This window comes from Helianthus annuus, chromosome 1, assembly GCF_002127325.2.
Source record: "Helianthus annuus cultivar XRQ/B chromosome 1, HanXRQr2.0-SUNRISE, whole genome shotgun sequence".
Taxonomy (NCBI): Eukaryota; Viridiplantae; Streptophyta; class Magnoliopsida; order Asterales; family Asteraceae; genus Helianthus; species Helianthus annuus.
Genome location: NC_035433.2, coordinates 147,360,653 through 147,379,009, shown reverse-complemented (window position 1 = coordinate 147,379,009; position 18,357 = coordinate 147,360,653). Strand labels below are relative to the sequence as shown.

At 37.7% G+C, this 18,357-nt stretch overlaps 1 protein-coding gene across 1 annotated transcript in view; it reads left to right on the top strand.

Moving 5' to 3' along the window:
* Nucleotides 1-9,203: 9,203 nt before the first annotated feature.
* LOC110883952 overlaps nucleotides 9,204-18,357 on the top strand; it is a 30,421-nt gene continuing 21,267 nt past the window's right edge. The window contains exons 1-2 of the mRNA XM_022131622.2: nucleotides 9,204-9,968; nucleotides 11,468-11,521. Of these exons, the coding sequence (XP_021987314.2) occupies nucleotides 9,288-9,968; nucleotides 11,468-11,521 (735 nt within the window). The 5' untranslated portion in view covers nucleotides 9,204-9,287. The remainder of the gene's footprint in view (nucleotides 9,969-11,467; nucleotides 11,522-18,357) is intronic.

Here is an 18,357-nt window from a genome sequence, read left to right as displayed (position 1 = left end):
GTAAAACATGCATTTGCTATTGCTTCTGCCCAAAAATGAGTGGGCATTTTAGCATAAGCAAGCATTGTTCTAGCAGCTTCTACTAAGGTTCTATTTTTTCTTTCAACAACCCCATTCGGTTGAGGTGTTCTGGGAGCAGAAAAATCATGAGAGATTCCTTTACTTACAAGAAAGCTCTCAATTTTTGAATTCTTAAACTCTGTCCCATTATCTGATCTGATCCTTCTGACTGTTAGTTTTAACAGATTTTCAATCTTCTTGATAAAATTAATGATCAGATCAGGTGTTTCACTTTTCTTTCTTAAAAATTCAACCCATGTATATCTGGAAAAATCATCAACTATTACTAGTATATATTTCTTTCCAGAAAAACTTTCTGTACTTATGGGTCCACACAATCCATGTGTAAAAGTTCCAAATTTTGTGTAATAGAAGACTCAGAAATTGACTTGTGAGAGCTTCTTTTTTATTTTCCCATTTCACAAACGTCATAAACTTTATCCTTCTTTGAGGATATAAAAGTTAATCCTTTTACCAGACCCTTACTTGCTAAATTGCTTAGGTTTTTAAAATTTAAGTGGGCCAACCTTTTGTGCCATAACCAACTACTTCCTTTGTTGATTTTTGAAAATAAACATAGTTTTGAATGTTCATTTTCTTCTTTGAAATCAAAATAGTATATTGATTGTCTTATTCTTTTTCCACTTAAATATATTTTGTTATCATCCATACCTTTCAGCAAGCATTTTCTGGTAAAAAGGTTACCTGAAAACCTTTGTCACAGAATTGACCACAGCTTAGCAGATTATACTTTAAGCCTTCAACATAGGCTACTTTCTCAATGGTCAAACATCCGTACTTTATGCATCCGTATCCCATGATCCTCCTTTTCACTCCATTTCCAAAATTTACTAATTTACCCAGCTTTGAAACAAAGTTGCTGAGTAAGCTCCTATCCCCAGTCATGTGCCTGGAGCTTCCTGAATCACAGTACCAGATCTACTGCACATAATGGTCCTGAAATGGAAGAGTTAGAGGGTTTTAGGTACCCAGGCATGCTTGGGTACTCTTTCTGATGATATTTTAATCTTATTATTTCTTCTAAATGACCTTTCATCAAAATTTCTGTTATATGCTGAGCCATTTACAGAATTTTTCTTTTTCTTTTGGAGATGGTGTTGAACAAGCTTCCAGTATGTCAACACACATACAAGATTCATCAGAAATTTCTGATATACTTTCTTGTGATGGAATGATGGGATTACTTTGAAAAGATGAGTGAACTGCTTCTGGAGTTTTTACAAACTCTTGTCTGCATTCACTTCTCTTTGGTTCAATGTTGGGCTTATCAAAGGAATATTCAGAACATGTTGACTTGCAAGTTTCAGAATCAGATTCTGATGTAAATTTATCAGAAATCTGTTGAGTTGCTTTTACAAAGATAGTGGGTTTTCTATGACTTGTTCTTACATAACCCAAACCCTCTCCTTTGTTCCTTGGTGTGGACTCAATGAAATTTATGAATTCTTTGGCTAGTTGAAAACCTTTTACATTAATTTCTTTATCATTGATTTTCTTGTAAAGATCTCTTCTTTCATTTTCATAGAACTCGATTTTAGCTCTTTGATATGAACTTTGTTCTATTAGTAATTGGTTTTCAAGAATAATTTTGTTCAAGGTCCTTTGCAACTCATCAGATCTTTTACCATCTGATTGATGTTTAACTTGCAGATTTAGAAAATCTGACATGAGCTCATTTAGCTTGTGTTCAAGATCAAGATTATCTAAATTTATCTGTTGTCCTGAAGTTTCTGGTATGTCATCAGAAAGTGCTATAAGACAGAAATTGGCCATTTCTTCTTCTTCTTCTTCTTCTTCTTCTTCTTCTTCATCAGAAGAGTCATCAGATAGCCATGTATCTGTCCCTGCAATTAAGCTGACTTGTTGCTGCTGCTTCTTAGCTTCTTCCAGCTTCTTCTCATAGTAAGCAACATCTTTCAGCTTCTTGGTCTTGCACTCAGATGCATAATGACCTTTTTGCTTGCACTTATAACACACAACCTCTGCCTTCCCTTTATCCTTAGATCTGACTTCTTCCTTAGACCTTCCATCCATCCTCCCTCTGTCACTCCTCTGGTATCGTTGACCTCCTCCCCTCAACCTCTGCTCAAATGTTTTGGTGAGTAGTGCTATTGCTTCAGCAAAAGCTGAAAAATCTGATGATGTATCAGAAATTTCATGATTTTGGCTGTTTAATGATTGTGGATCATTGGTTGGTGTTGGTCTTTGTGAGTTGGGATTAGAGCTAAAGATCCCCCTCTTTGAATGGATTCTTCAAATATTTCTTTCTCTCTGGGGATCAAGATGCTGTATAAGTCATGAAGACTCATGTTTCCTAGTTCTAAGGTTGAGGACAAAGTCATGGTTAGACTTCTCCATTCTCTAGGTAAGGCATCAAGAAATTTTATGTTTCTTTCATCATTTGACTTTTTTATTCCAAATTTCTTTAGCTCGTTTAAAAGTTTTGTGAATATTTTATATGTATCATTTAATTTTTCGTTTGGTAAACTTTTAAACCTCTCATATGAGGAAACATTATTTGTTCTCTTGTTTCTCTTCATCATTTCTCCTCCTTCACAAAGATTTTCCAACTGATCCCATATTTCCTTAGCTGATGCACATGCATCAACTTGTAAAAATATGTCATTGGGGATGGCCATTATTAAGAGTGACTTTGCCCTTTCATCCCCAGCCACCTTTTCCTTGTCTTCCGGGCTCCAAAGTGATTCACTTTTGGGAGCTCGGAAGGCAGGGATAGCAGGTGATTGGTCAGTTGCTGGAATAACTGGTATTTCAGTCATTGGTATATGTGGACCCCTTTCAATGGATTGAAACAGAGCTCGGTCATGACCATTAAGGAAATTGACCATCCTGATTTTCCACTAGGGGTATTCCTCTCTGACCAGAGTCAGAGGTTTGGACATAGAACCAATGTTAAAAGCATTATTCCAGGATTGAAAGCAGGCCATATGTAGAAAAAAGAAGATGAGCGATGATCGTTTGAAAATAGTTTATTCGATCTGCTCTGATACCAATTGTTGGACCTAGTATGTCCTTAACAACTTCTTTTTACGTAATATGGCAAGTGATTTCAGTATATGTGAAAAAGATGTGCAGAAATGGAAATCTGATTTTCAGAAACAAGACCTACAGAATTATCAAGTTTATATCACTTTGAAACAAAATAGTTTACAATGTGATTGTAAGATTATTATCTAATACAAATGAATCTTGAATTCTGTGGGTGAGAAGGGCTATGGAGTTTGTATGGGTATATGAATGATAAGCTTCAAACTCAATTATCTTCTGCTGGTTGAGCCTTCTATTTATAGAAGGTTGTGTACATGAATAAACAAATGTTTATTCATGCAATAAGTCCTGCATAAAGTAGCAACTTGACATATTCATTGAATCCAACGTTCAAGTTTCCTTTTTAATCATGATATCCAATAATGTCAGTTGCTTCGGTCATTGGTGGCAGGATAGAGCTTGGTTTTAGACAAGTAGTGTTTTCATTAGAATTTCTGATAAACCACTTCATCAAAAATTCTAGTGAACAAATCATCAGAAGATCTGATGACCAGAATCGTCAGAAACTGATGATATCTCATCAGAAATATCATCGGATCCATCAGAAATGACCTTCTCTGATAATCCAAATCAGCTCTTGATCAACTTGTGATTCTTTGAAGTAGATGTTGTGCATTTCAGTTGTCCTATCTGATCTTCTTCTTCTTGTTGTGATCTTCAGGACTGTTATCTCTTCAGAGATCCAGTTGATTGAGATTTTCTTCAATACTTACAAATAAAGTTTCCTAACAATGTTGTCCAGTTTCATTGGGAAATTGACTTTGATTGATGATTCATTGGTATGCGACATTGAGACTTAAAGTTCGAACCATGCATTTGAATCGAATTTTTTTTGCAAACAAAAGGAAACCCCTCCTTTAACTATGCGGACTTTTTCAAATGCAAAAAAATTGATAAATTAATAAATGGTTGAATTTGTGCGAGGTTGGACTTCAATGTCTTGGTTAGGCACTAGGATTTAATTGCGGACAATTAAAGTGCCGAGGGGGGTAGTGTACATTGAGTCTAGTTTAGTGTCTTTGTGTCTTTTTAGTCAAGTTTTAGTATAGTTTGAATCGTAGTTAGTTGTTCTTGGGTTTACTTGCATGTACAAGTGATTTAGGCTCGCCCGTACTCAATCTCCATTCGAGCGAGTTTAATTATCACTTAGCATTTGTAAAAAGGTAACCCGTTTGTTTTTATTTCAACTTTATTTTTCAGAATTAGCCGCGAATGAAATGCTATACGACTTTTCTAATTTTTTCGAAAAAAAATTATAAAAATAAAAAAAATACATAAAAATTTCAAAAAAAATTAAAAAATTCAAAAAAATTCAAATAAAAAATAAAAAAATAAAAATACCAAAAATAGTTTGTTATTACTGATTGTTTGCTTGTTTTGTCTTGTTAAATATTTGCTTTGCAGACAAGGCTAGCAGCTCACGTAGGGGTAGGGCCCAGAAAAGGGGCACGGATTAGACAGCACCCCAGCAGGATCCGTGTCACACCCCCAAAATACCACATGCGGGAATACCGTGGGACGTGTGACGTACCAAAATCTAGCCACTAGTCACATTAAACTCATAATAAGATTTCTAATAAAAACTTCCATTCATTATGATAAAGTGTTACAAAACATATTTATAACTCGTTGTGTTTAGCGGAAGCATAATACAAGTTTAACTAAACCCAAGTGTATGAAATCAACAAGTCTTGTTTCAAGTTTCCATGTTCCTCGACCCATGACCACTCCAGCATCCCAGCTAGCAAGTTCCACATCCACATGTATCAATAACATGCGAGCATGCACACACGTGTATTAGACAACACCGGTGAGTTCATAGTTTTACGAAAACATTAATTACCAAGTGTTTAGTTCCGTTCATTGATTACAATGTTGATAATACCTCGAATACAAGACGGCTCCAGATTTATTTTTCCCGTTCCCAATGCTCCTATCAAAGCATTGGGCATGACTGAGTCATTAGTTCACACCCGTCCTCTTAGGTACGGGGTGAGGGTGCCAAACCTAGATAGCGCTACCAACTAATACTCCGTTACGTCTCAGGTAACAAACAAGATGGGACTTAAAGGTGATAGGATGAGTGTATTATCCAACATTCTAGATTTTACCCACAAGACGTATTCCTCTCAGGAATACCTATTTGATTTACCCAAAAACCCATCCCTCTCAGGGATACCCAATGACTGTCCCAACCACCGGGACGCATGCTCAAGAGGAATGAACTCACCTTTGGTTTTCTCGGTAAGATTAGTTACTTGTTTAACAAAATTGATCAACTGAGCCCTATGATGGTTACACATAACAATTAGTTTCATATGCACTTAGAACACGTATCCATTACACATACTACACTTGTAGTGTACACAGATTGCACATAACGTTATACCAGTCACCATGGTAATTCATGTAACATACCAGTCCATACACATACACATAATTGGTAGTTGGTTCATTTATACATTCACATTATAAGTTCATACCTCACAAGGCACGTAGCAAATAACATTCCGTTTAGTTCCCTTTCGGTCACACACCCGACGGTGTAACCCAACCCCTCATAACTTATTATGAAACTTGCGGCCCAATACACAAGCCCAACTGTTCAGGCCCAGTAAAGTATTCGGCCCAATTCCGAATGTACAGCCCAATGTTTAATCAGTTTTCATGTGGCACAGTTTCGTGTTTGACCCAACCAATGCAACCCAACAGCGAAATGGGCCCCCAAAACACACAGGACCTAACTAACTGTTGTGCGGCCCAAATAATATTCTGTGGCTCAAACTCGTGTGCATTCCCATTACCAACGTGCGACTACCGGCAAGCTTGTGGCCCAGGCCTTGGTGTGCGGTCAGTGTATGGTCCGGCCCAGCATCAATAAGAAGCACGAGTATCGTTCCGTTACTTCCCAGCCCAATAGTTAACCCGATATGTTTTCTATAATCATGCTAGTTTTCCCCCAAAATCATAGTATTATTGCTCTAATTACCCACATGATCAAGAATATTATTTAAGATATGCAAGAACCTAATCACCTTTTTAACACATTGTACACATAAATAGAATTAATCATGCATACATCTAATTCATTGAAACTATACTACTCGATACTCATTGGATCATTACGACAAGCACCCTTCATACCCATAACGAATTGTTATCCTAGTGACCCATTAACCCACAATTAACTTTGAAACCAAATATACCAAGTGGTTAATCTATTGATCCATAGTTAATATTCATATATATCAAGACACATATTCTCAAGTGATTAGTTCCTTAATCTGCAACCTAATTATGTAACACAAATCACATATAAACACACAATCGTGAACATGGAGCGATAACTGCATGATGACACTTATACGTACCCGAATATAAGAGAGGAAGAGGGCTTCGTTAAAGGGGGATGTCGTCAGGTCGTTCGATAGAGACAAGGAGAGAACTAGGGTTTGTGATCTTGTGTGCGATTAGAAAATTATGGGGCAACATCAACATGCAGTTCGTAGATCACAAGGTGTGCGTGTGGGCTCGGATTGGGCTTCGAGTGGTGTGGGTCGAGGAGAATGATATGAGAGAAGTGTGGCCTCCGGCCCAAGTGGTTGTGTGTGTGTGTGTGTTAAACAAATTCACGGCCCAAGTGTGTCAAGTAAACTTGCGGCCCAATTTAGTTAGTTTAATGAATTAACTAAATGACACATAAAAACGTTTAACGGTTTCATGTATAGTTAACCAACATACACACATAACATTTAGTGGTGCACGAGTGAAATCAAATAAGTCTCACATGGAATCAAATAAGTCTCCCATGGTCGCATTCTAAAGGCAATTAAACATAGAGACACACGCTAAAGGTTGTGGAATTAAAGTAGTGCTAACCTTAAATATTCAGGTTGTCACATCATCCCCTTAATATAATTCTAAAAGCACCGTGAGGGGGAAAAGCACATCCGTAATGCGTGAACATCTCCGAGACTAGAGCATCTCTTCTCTTCTCTTCATCTCATCTCAACCGGCAGTTAATAATTATTTGAAAGCATCATTTCCGCTACCCACTGTGGAACATTTCCAGATAATAAAAACAAATTTGACTTCCCAAAAAAGATCCTAAATAAAAATAAATAAATAAGACAAAGAACACCATGACTTCCAAAAAATATCCTGAATAAAAAAAATAATAATAAATAAATAAAACAAAGAGCATCATACGTCAGACACAACACATCACCAACCATCGTCATCTCTTTTATTATTGAAACATTAATTATTCTTCTTGCTTGCCTTTCAAAATAATAAGAGTTAGGGGCTGTTTGGTAGTCTCTTAATGACCATTCAGATGTTACCTTTTAATGGTTTAAAACCTCTAAATGAATAAGAGGTAACCTCAAGTCTGAATGGTTAAGAGGTAACCTCTGAATGGTAAATCATCACATGTCACATTCTTCTACCTTCCCATTGGTAAATTCTTAATGGTTCCATTAAGAGGTAGACTCTTAAATACATATAGTTTGGGACATTTTAAAAATTTAGTCAAAAAGTTTAATTTTTCGCCTATGTGTCTAAAAAGATTTTACCGTTGCCATTTTAGTCCAATAAGTTAACTTCATCTATTTTTTCTGTTAACAACAACAACCATACTCAGTAAATCCTACAAATAGCAAAGCTACTTATAGGGTCTAGGGAGGGTCGGATATAGACAGACCTTGCCTCTATCCCTAGGGATAGAGAGACTGCTTCCAGAGAGACCCTCAGCTCCAAAACGAACCGCATGCCAATACACCAAGCCAAAGAATATAGAAAAAAGAAGTCACCAATAGCAAGACCAATACCAATAGACAGACCTTGCCTCTATTTTTTCTGTTAACGAGAAGAGTAATTCGGTCATTTTATATGGCCAAATTGCTTCTAGTTAACAAAAAATTACATACAAAATGAGTGAATTGCCCTTTTTAAACTCACAGGCGAAAAATGAAATATTTAAACTAAACTGATAAAATGGATGAATTACAAAAACTAAAATTGATGAATTTTGTCATAACTTTTGTACACACTAATGTTTGTTGTGAGAATCCATTATGAGATAGCTGAGGACTAGGTGGCAATAGCAATTACGATGGATAGAAATGTTTTGTTATTGTTAATATCTAGCAATAAATTAATAAGTATGCATTTCTTTTGTACACATCAATTATTAGTAGGCTTAATGTGTATGGCCTAACAAAATAGGAGTTTTTAGACTATATCATGTGGAGGAGAATGGTGGCGTTATTTGACATGTGGTTGTCGCGTTAAAACGCGCTAGACAAGTGGCGTGGTGTAAAAAAGAGAGGAGTGAGATGGGGCGTGGAAGAGTGATGTTATTCGACAAGTGACACCGTTTTTTATTATTATTTTTTATTTAAAAATTATATAAAATCTATTAGTTTTTTTTAAATAGCATTAATACATGAAAGGTAGGTTCCCAAGAAGTTGGTCGTGCGCCAATATGTTCGGATCGGAATAACGGGGTTGGTTTGGTTGAGACGAAGTAGTGTTCGGTACTTTGCCACACTATAGGGGTTGTTCGGATTGAAGTTGCGGTTGTGTTGATACATTATTTTTTATAAAAAGTAGAAAAAATTTATAAAGTTTAGAGTTGTTAAGAAAAGAATAAGGTGAAAATGGTAGAAAAGGTTGAGTTTGTTATATAGGTGAGTTAATATCTTTTTTAAATGTGTTGTTGGGGTCCAACAACTATAACTCACACCAATAGCCCGATGCCACGTCGACACCACCATTGCCTCCACGCCGGTGGAAAATGTCCCGTCCCAACGACAGCGCTGCCTTCCACACAATGTATGACGTGAAAAAGCATAAACGCCACAAAACCACACCCATCTTACCATTTTACCCAATCAACAACAAATAAATAGTAGAAAAATAAATTGTTGTTTGAAGACAAACATTATTAGTAGAGATGTAATATAATCACAAGGGCTAAATTTGTAATTTACTCTACTGTCCTTATAATATACATATATAAGCCGATCAGTATATCAATTTTCATCATTCATATTTCTGTTCTCAATCGGTCCCTCACTCCATCTACACGGAGTGCATTTGTTTCACACTTGAGAGAGCAGCACTCACCTCAATTCATGAACGGGCCACCGTCATATGATGGGCAGTCCTTGTTCGGAGGGCCGTCTTCGTCCTTTGTCGGAGGACGACCGTCGTCGTTTGCCGCCGCCGGACCATGGTCAAGTACGTCGGATAGCCGGCCAAACAGACCGGTGTCATTTCAAAGGGCGAACAGCGCACCCAAAGCACCGTCAACTGAAAGGAGGATTTATGGGCAGTCGTCATTTGTCGGGGGACGGCCTTCGTCATTTGCCGCGGGATGGCATTCGTCCGACAGACAGTCGTCATCGTTAACCGGCCTAGCCCCATCGTATAGTGACGTAGCCCGTGAACTGGGAGCAAAGCCGGTGTCACAATCTGCAGTGCCAGACCGCAAAGCAACCGTTGAACCAAAGCTTTTAGCTGCTAACATAGTTAAGGAGCCTTTCAAATTCAAATTACAACCGTTATATACCATGGTACGACTTGATAAGTACAAAGAAACACCGAAGGGTGAGTTCTTAGCTAAACTCGCAAAATCCGGTTATGAAGGGAAAAACCTGGATGAAATAATCCATCCGGATCTACGGAAACAAATGGACCCGAAAGCATTCGACATCTTCTCAGAAATAGCTTATAAGTGCCTGGACGACAAACGAGCTCAACGTCCTAACATTCTTCAGATTCTCAAAAAGCTTGAGAAAGCTTTGGAAATTCAAGTGAGTTATTAATTTAAATCCCCTAACAGTCCTTTTCGATTTTCTTTTCTAGCTAATTATCATCAACGGGTACCCAAGCCGCGGGCGGGCGGGCGGGTGGACCCCTTGAAAAAATAACTTTTAGTGTTACTTTTTGTCGGAAATTTCGACCGCACCTCTTGGAAATTTTTAACCATCCCACTTAGAAAAAAATAGAGTAAATTATAAGTTTTGTTCTTTATGTTTGTCCTAAACACTAATTATTATTTAATATATAAGTAGATAACACAATTAATATAATTATTATTTAACCACTTATTATGTTATTCACTTAATTATTTAACCCAATCTACAATCTATTTTTATTAACCCAACCCAATGAAATTTGAACTAAATAAAATAACTCAAACCCATCCACGTATTTCAAATCCAAATCCCGCCCCCCAAAGAAAACTACCACCGACTTGACACCACTGCTCACGTCCGGACGGCTTTTTTTGCCGAAAAAACAAAATTCCGGCAATACCGACCCATATTACGCTAGAATTCCGATATAGAACTAGTATGGTTTCTTTATTGATTTTTGTTGTTTTATGTGATGATTAGGAGAACATATAGACGTATAGGGCTTGATCTTTTAATGTTTTTTTTTTTTTTTTTTTTGTAGACTTGTAGTTAAATGATTTTGTTGTTTTATTTATAGCTGTGTTTATTTGAATAATTGGTTACAAGTAATCAACATTTAATACTGGTTGAATGTTTGAAGATATAATTGGAAATTATTGACTATAATTGAACATGATTGTTTATTTTGTTTAAGTGTTTAGTGTTGTTTTATAAACTTAGGGTGAAGGGGGTGCACACCTAATAGGTGAGTGCACTCTCTTACGCCAAACCAATCCCCGTGTGCCACGTCAACTCCCCTCTTAAACTCCCCTAACACCCCCATTTGATGGCGCCACTCCCCTATTAGGTGAATTGTTTTTTTTTAAAAAAAAAAAAAAAAAAAAAAGAAAACATGTGATTGGATGCAGCTCCCTCTCTCCTCTCTCTCTCCTCTCTCTCTCCTCCCCTCTCTTCGGTGAACCCCCACCAATTTCACTCCTCTCACCCATTCACCTAAGGGATGGCGGCGGTGTTCCCTATAGGTGAATGGGGTCACCGATTGCTTTCCCCGCTTACACCCCGTATACCCTTATGGAGCGATTTACATGTGATAGGAACCATGAGTAAGAATGTAATGAACTTATGGAGTGTTATCTCTAGATGATGTTTTGAAAACCTCTAGGGCACAATTTTAAATACGTTTGTAATGACGTTAGACGTGTTTTTGATGATTATATAAATTTTAGTTTGATATTCTTTTGTCTTACATGACCCGACCTGATTAGACCCGCTATAAACTGAATTTTTTCATATAGCTAGGGCTTAAAATTTTTAAAAATATTTCGCATCCCAGCAAAATATTTCTGAGTCTGCCACTGATTATCGTGATAAATTTGTTAATAAATCTATGACAGGAAAAGGCAATAGCACCTGGTGAAGTTAAAGGAACACCACCCAACCGCTGGAAGGTAACTAACTTCGATCTTTTCACATTTTATACCATATTCTATAACATCTTAAAACACAAAGTCGGTGGAGACTTTGTGTTTTAAGTCCTCAACATTTACAAAATATACCCATTTAGTCCTTTTGTGTTTTAAGTTATGAACATTTACAAAAAAAATACACATTTAGCCCTTGAAGATTTATGTTTTTTTCAATTTTGTATATTATAATTTTAACTCTAATACTTTTACTTTCTAATCTCTTATACTTTTAATTTTTTCACTTCACACATTCAAACTAAGTAAGTTACACATTCACTTCTAACTTTTGGTAATTGACAACTTTGATCCGCTAACTTTTTTTACTTAATAATTTGACGTCTCATCTTATTTGAATTGCTTTTACGACTTTAGACCATAACGTCACATATTATTATACTATTTTTTATCTATGTATAACCATGTTAATTTCTAAATTACTTTTACGACTTTACACGATTGTCTAAAATATTGTTACAACTTTACACCGCAATGATCGAGCCATACTACATATATATATATATATAATGGCGTTAATGTCACGTACGTACCATGTGTAACAAAGTAAAAAAGTGTAATGTCACGTGCTTGCATCAAACGTTATTGTAATCATTGTACGTTGTAACCACAAATGCTTATATAGGTTACACTGAGTTTGATCGGATACATCAAACATGTGTTTTGTATGGTCAACGCATCACATAATGTGTCGTCCGCTCTAAACAACTAAGATGCCGCCAACGTAGTGTGTTGTGTATAGCAGTTTTACGGTACCTGTCATTTTAAATTCACGTTTTGACATAAACTTTTTTCTCAGGTGAGTCAGGTAAAAAATAATACGATTTATACTTATTTTTTGTACGTTCATAAACTGTATTCGAAAGCGAGTTGGGTCAAATATAATACGTTTTCATTCGATGGCAACGTAATTTTTTTAAAGTATAAATACGAGTGACTTTAACTTTTGACGCCGCTGCAACGCGCGGCGGGTCAAAATCCTAGTTTTATCTTATTTTTGTTGGCACAGAATTGGTGACTAAAAAAAATTATTGTAGAAATGTTCTTAAAATACTAAAAATATGAGAATCGAAAGAAGAATTTTATTTATTTATTTATTTTCTCTTTGAAATTATTTTTATTTAGTCAAACAAGAGTTTACGGCAATATACCCGGCCCCTTCTAACCTGCGTCAATGAGAAAGATATAGTAATCCACCACCCACAAGGCTTCTACACATTCTCTCATTAGTTGGCTCCTCCCATCCTCAACTGGAAGCTTCTCACCAACGTTCAATGCAGTCCAAATAGATTAGCAAAGAACCATCCCAAATTTCTTTAGTAAATTAGTTGCATATTTCTTTGGTCACACAATGATGTAGAACCAAAGCAGGGCCGGCCCGTTAGTCTTTTCACCTTAGGCACGGGCTAAGGACTTCCAATTTTTTGTAAGTTATATATATTATATATGTATTAGGCCCAAATAAAAGCAAAATAAAACCGGTTTTTTTTTTTAATTAAAGGAGCTTAGTGTAGGTCCCTTTCACGGAGGATGACGAACCTAAACCTTGTTATACAAACTCACTAGCAAGTGCGGAATCCAAGCTAGTGAGCAAACCGGGATGAAACAAGCACAAACACAAAGATTCACCGATTAACACCACTGTATTAATACGTATGAAAGGTTTCGGTTACAAGCTCAATGTTCACAAATGTGTTTTGCAAACTCTCTAGTGTGTGTGTGTGTTTTCTGGACAGAATGCTCTCAAGAACTCTCTCTCTTTCGGTGTGTGCATCTATCTGTTCTCAACACACTGCATGGGTATTTATACCCAGCATCTGATGTCTGGTCCGAAGGATTCGATAGATGGTCCGAAGGATCATCTTTCGAATGCAAGGCTTTCGAAGGATCAGCAAGGACCTCGAAAGATGATCTTTCGAGGTCTATCAATCGAAGCATATCTTTCGAGGTGATCGAAGGATCTACATTATCCTTCGATCACTCATCCTTCGAGTCAGACAACTTACATCAAATTTACTAACTGTTGCCAAGTCAAACCAGGAGGACGGTTGACTTGGTCAACTTACAGAACTGACAAGGACATCGTTTACATCGTGACCGAATACAGACAAAGTACAGACACAAGTGCACCAACAAACTCCCCCTTGGCTGTAGCTTTGTCTTTATCTTCTATAGTTGTAGACTCGTCTCGAACTTCGATGGTCTTTGGTCTTCGAGTTCTCAAAACTCTGATGTCCTTTCAAGTCTTCAAAGTCGGAGGATCTTCAAAGTCTTCACGTATTGAAAGCAGAGAGTGTATCAACAAACTACCCGTATCATGTAGGAAGTGTGTTGACAAACTCCCCCTTAACATAAGCTCCCCCTTGAGTTATGCTCGTGAAAAACTTGATCTTTATGAAGTGAGATCCTTGTGGTGTTGATGATGGTCAGCGGCAACTCGATCATCTTCATCCTTTGAGTGCCTTCACGTCGTGTCTTCGTTCCAAAGCTTTGTCATCGACCATGTTCTCCCAGCCTTTAGAATCTGCACATGCAAGAAATCTAAACGCATAATGAGAACACTGCTTGGAATATAGTTAACATAAACAAATGACACACTGATGACCATGTCACTATCAAACACCGTCCGACAGTTTGAAAGTTTAATAAATTTATCAATATTAAATTCTAACTTTCAAAATCTGCAAATTTTGACCGTTTATGAAGATTTAGTCAATTCGGTTTTCAGTCAGGTTTCAGGTAACGAAGACTCGAGCTCCAACATCGTACGATCGAAAATAAAGTAGAAATAAAATCTTTTTGGCTTTTACAAAGTTTATATTAAAACACGCCTAAAATCTTTTTGGTATTTTTGAAATTAAAAGACAACAATTTAAAATCCTTTGAGTGTTATCAAACGACATCACCGCTAATGTCGTGCTGATATGCACCAAACGACGAAACTGTTTAAAAGAAAACAATAAAAGTTAAGCAGTAAATAAATAAATATATACAAACATTCTTTTTGCGAGTTTCGAGGGTAAGAGAATCATATCAGTGTACGGTCATGCCAAAACACTCTTGTTGTTCAGTTAATTAACATTAAGATAAGCATCCTATAACAATTATCGGTATTGTTGTCCACTTAAGCTCAACTTATCAGATGTAATCATGGCGAGGGGATACGTTAAGGTATGATTTATACTTACCGACCGGTGTTCATCCACATCACGACACATTCCCGTATCAAGGTATGCACGAGAGTTCATCTTACCGGTGAGTATACCGATTATCATCTGTTTGACCGTATATGATGTGAGATACTCACTTATTTTGATTTGAAAAACAAGCCCTATGTGATATAATCACTTATTGATGAGGAACTTGATTTTCATATGCATGAGGGCACAGGAGCAAGTCCGTGAACAGGTCAGTACTTCCGTACAGCAGAGAGACGAACTTGACACCCGGATAAATGTGATATTTTATCACTTATTTGATTTGGACATGTGATTGTTTATCACTTATTGAGGTCGAATGCAGTATGCAGTATATAATATGTACACGTATGTATAGTATCATGGAAGATCTAGACTTGCGTCCCCGTTATTTTTCGGTAAAAGATACAACCATGATACCCAGATGATAAGCAGCATAAAGACCGAATATCTCAGAACCTCGGCAATCTCTCAAACGAAATTTCGGTACTAAGACCATATGCCAATGAATGGTTCCCACCTGGTCTTCAGTCGATTTAAGATTTATATCACCCTGCACACATTAAAATGATTGTGAGCCTACCGATACATCTTATATAGAGCTGCTTATCGTTTTTCATTTAAGGTTTAAAGAGGTTTGGATAGACCACTGATGTACTATCATTTTCTCTTTTGCTCGCCAGGAAACTCATTTTTGCTTTTCTATTGTTTTTGAAATTTTTCGATGTTTTTGGATTTTCAGATTTTTGGATTTACTCCCCCTAAAATCAATAAACTAAGATAAATTGAAAACACAAAGATATTTGCAAAAATGATTTTCCGATGTTGGTTTTACTCTTGCTTGACCTTAATGTCGTTTACCAATAATAAAAAGTCGAATCTTGATTTGTCAAATGCTTTGGTAAATAAGTCGGCACGTTGGTCATCGGTGTGGACCTTAACAACATCGATTAGCCTTTTCTCAAAGGAATCACGTATGAAGTGATATTTGATTTCGATGTGTTTGGTCTTTGAATGCTGCACAGGATTTCTAGTGATATCTAAAGCAGCAGAATTATCAACGTAAATAGGAGTAGTTAGGAATTCAAAATCGTAGTCCCGCAATTGTTGTTGGATCCAAAGGACTTGGGAGCAACAACTTGAGGCCGCAATGTATTCAGCTTCGCATGTTGATGTAGCGACACACGTCTGCTTCTTGCACTGCCATGTGACTAGGCGATTTCCTAAAAACTAACATCCAGCCGTTGTGGATTTACCGTCGATTTTGCATCCGCCAAAATCAGAATCACTGAAAGCGACCAATTCAAAGTTATTATCCCTAGGGTACCACAGACCGGTGTCAGGGTACGCCTTCAAATAACGAAAAATCCTTTTAACAGCTGCAAGATGTGAGGCCTTCGGATTAACTTGATATCTGGCAAGCAGGCACGTTGGGTACATTATGTCTGGCCTTGATGCTGTGAGGTACATAAGAGATCCGATCATTGCGCGATAGTTTGAGGGGCTAACAGCTTCTCCCTTCAAGTCAGGAGTAATTCCGTGATTTGTGGGCAATGGGGTACCAATGGGCGTTGCATCAGACATCTGGAACCGGCTCAAGATGTCACCAACATATTTAGTCTGATGGATGAATATCCCAGACTCTGTTTGTTGTACTTGTAGGCCCAAGAAGAAGGTCATTTCCCCCATAGCACTCATCTCGAATTTATCCTGCATAATGCGCTCGAAATTCCTACACAAGACATCATTAGTAGAACCAAAAATAATATCATCAACGTATACCTGTACCAGAAGAAGATCTCCATCTTGTTCTTTGATGAAAAGAGTACAGTCGATAAGACCTCTACGAAAACCGTTCTCCAGCAGATAGTGAGATAAGGTTGCATACCAAGCTCGCGGTGCTTGATGAAGTCCATAGAGAGCTTTGTTGAGCAACCAAACCCGATCGGGATGGATAGGATCTTCAAAACCTGGAGGCTGTTCGACGTACACCTCTTCTTCAACCACACCATGTAAGAATGCACTTTTCACGTCCATCTGATAAACCTTGAATCCTTTGAAGGACGCATAGGCTAGAAAGATTCGAATTGCTTCGAGACGTGCAACAGGTGCATAGACTTCGTTGTAGTCGATCCCTTCAATCTGACGAAAACCTTGAACGACTAAACGTGCTTTGTTTCGGATAACAACTCCGTGGTCATCCTTTTTGCATTTGAAAACCCAACGGGTACCAATCTTCTTGTATCCAGCAGGTTTCTCTACGAGTTTCCAGACACCCAGCTTCTGGAATTGTTGCAGTTCTTCCTGCATTGCTTCAACCCAAGCGTTGTCTTTCAAGGCTTCTTTCCACGTTCTTGGTTCTTCCTGTGAGACATAACACGCGAAAGACCAATCGTTTTGTTGCCCGGATTCTCGAATAGCCGCAAACAAGCCTGCATTGTTGTTATTTTGCAACATGTTTCTTGTTTGAACGCCACTTTGCACATTTCCAATGATGTTTTGTTGAGGATGGGTATTATGAATCCTTGTTTCTGGATGATCTGGAACTGGAACATTTATACCCAGGTTGTTCAGATTAAGATCAACAACCAAATCAAGGCCCGGAATTGACGAAGAGGATGATGCAGTAGCCTCAGCTGTTCTATGGGCATCCACTGGAGGAGTACCCTCTGAAGTACCATGAACTGCTGTTGTAGGGGCTTCTTGATCTGCATCTAAAAATTCATCATCCTCTGAAAATTCGTTCAATTCGTTTGCATCATGAAAATCCTCATTGTTGAGAGTATTATTGTTCACCGAAGAAGATGGTTCTTGATTAACAAGAATTGGACGAACCACCGGTGAAACTGTTGCATTGTCACTCTCGAAAAACATCCTAGCCGCAGCATTTTCTTCAACGGCTTCAACATTGATCGAATTGAAGAAGTCATCGTACTCAAACATCCAAGGTTGACCCGGATTTTTGACTGGTAAAGTGTGCCGTTGTACTCTGACCTCAGACCATTCCTCGACCCTTTTAGTCTCTAGATTCCAGACTCGTAAGTTAGGGGTGGCATACCCAAGAAAGTATCCATCAATTGCTTTTGCCCCAAACTTTCCATTAGGATCGATGATTGTGCATGGAGCTCCAAATGGTTCTAGATAAGATAAATCTGGTTTCCGTTTTTGAAGAAGCTCAAAGCAGGTCTTGTTGTGCCTTTTGACTGTAAGGACTCGGTTCAATGTGTAACATGCAGAGGCCACAGCTTCAGTCCAGAATGGAATGGGTAGCTGCGACTCTACCAACATTGTCCTAGCAGTCTCGATCAATGTGCGGTTCTTACGTTCAGCGACGCCATTCTGTTGAGGAGTATAAGCTGCACTAAACTCATGAAGAATACCTTTTGAAGTGCAGAACTCCGCCATGGAATGATTTTTAAATTCAGTACCATTGTCGCTACGTATCCGCCTAACCTTTAACTTATACAAATTCTCAATCTGAATGATCAAGTTTTTGATAATACCAAAGGTTTCACTCTTGTGTGCCATGAACGCCACCCAAGAAAATCTTGAATAATCATCAGTAATCACGAGGCAGTATTGATCACCCCGAATACTCTTGTGCTT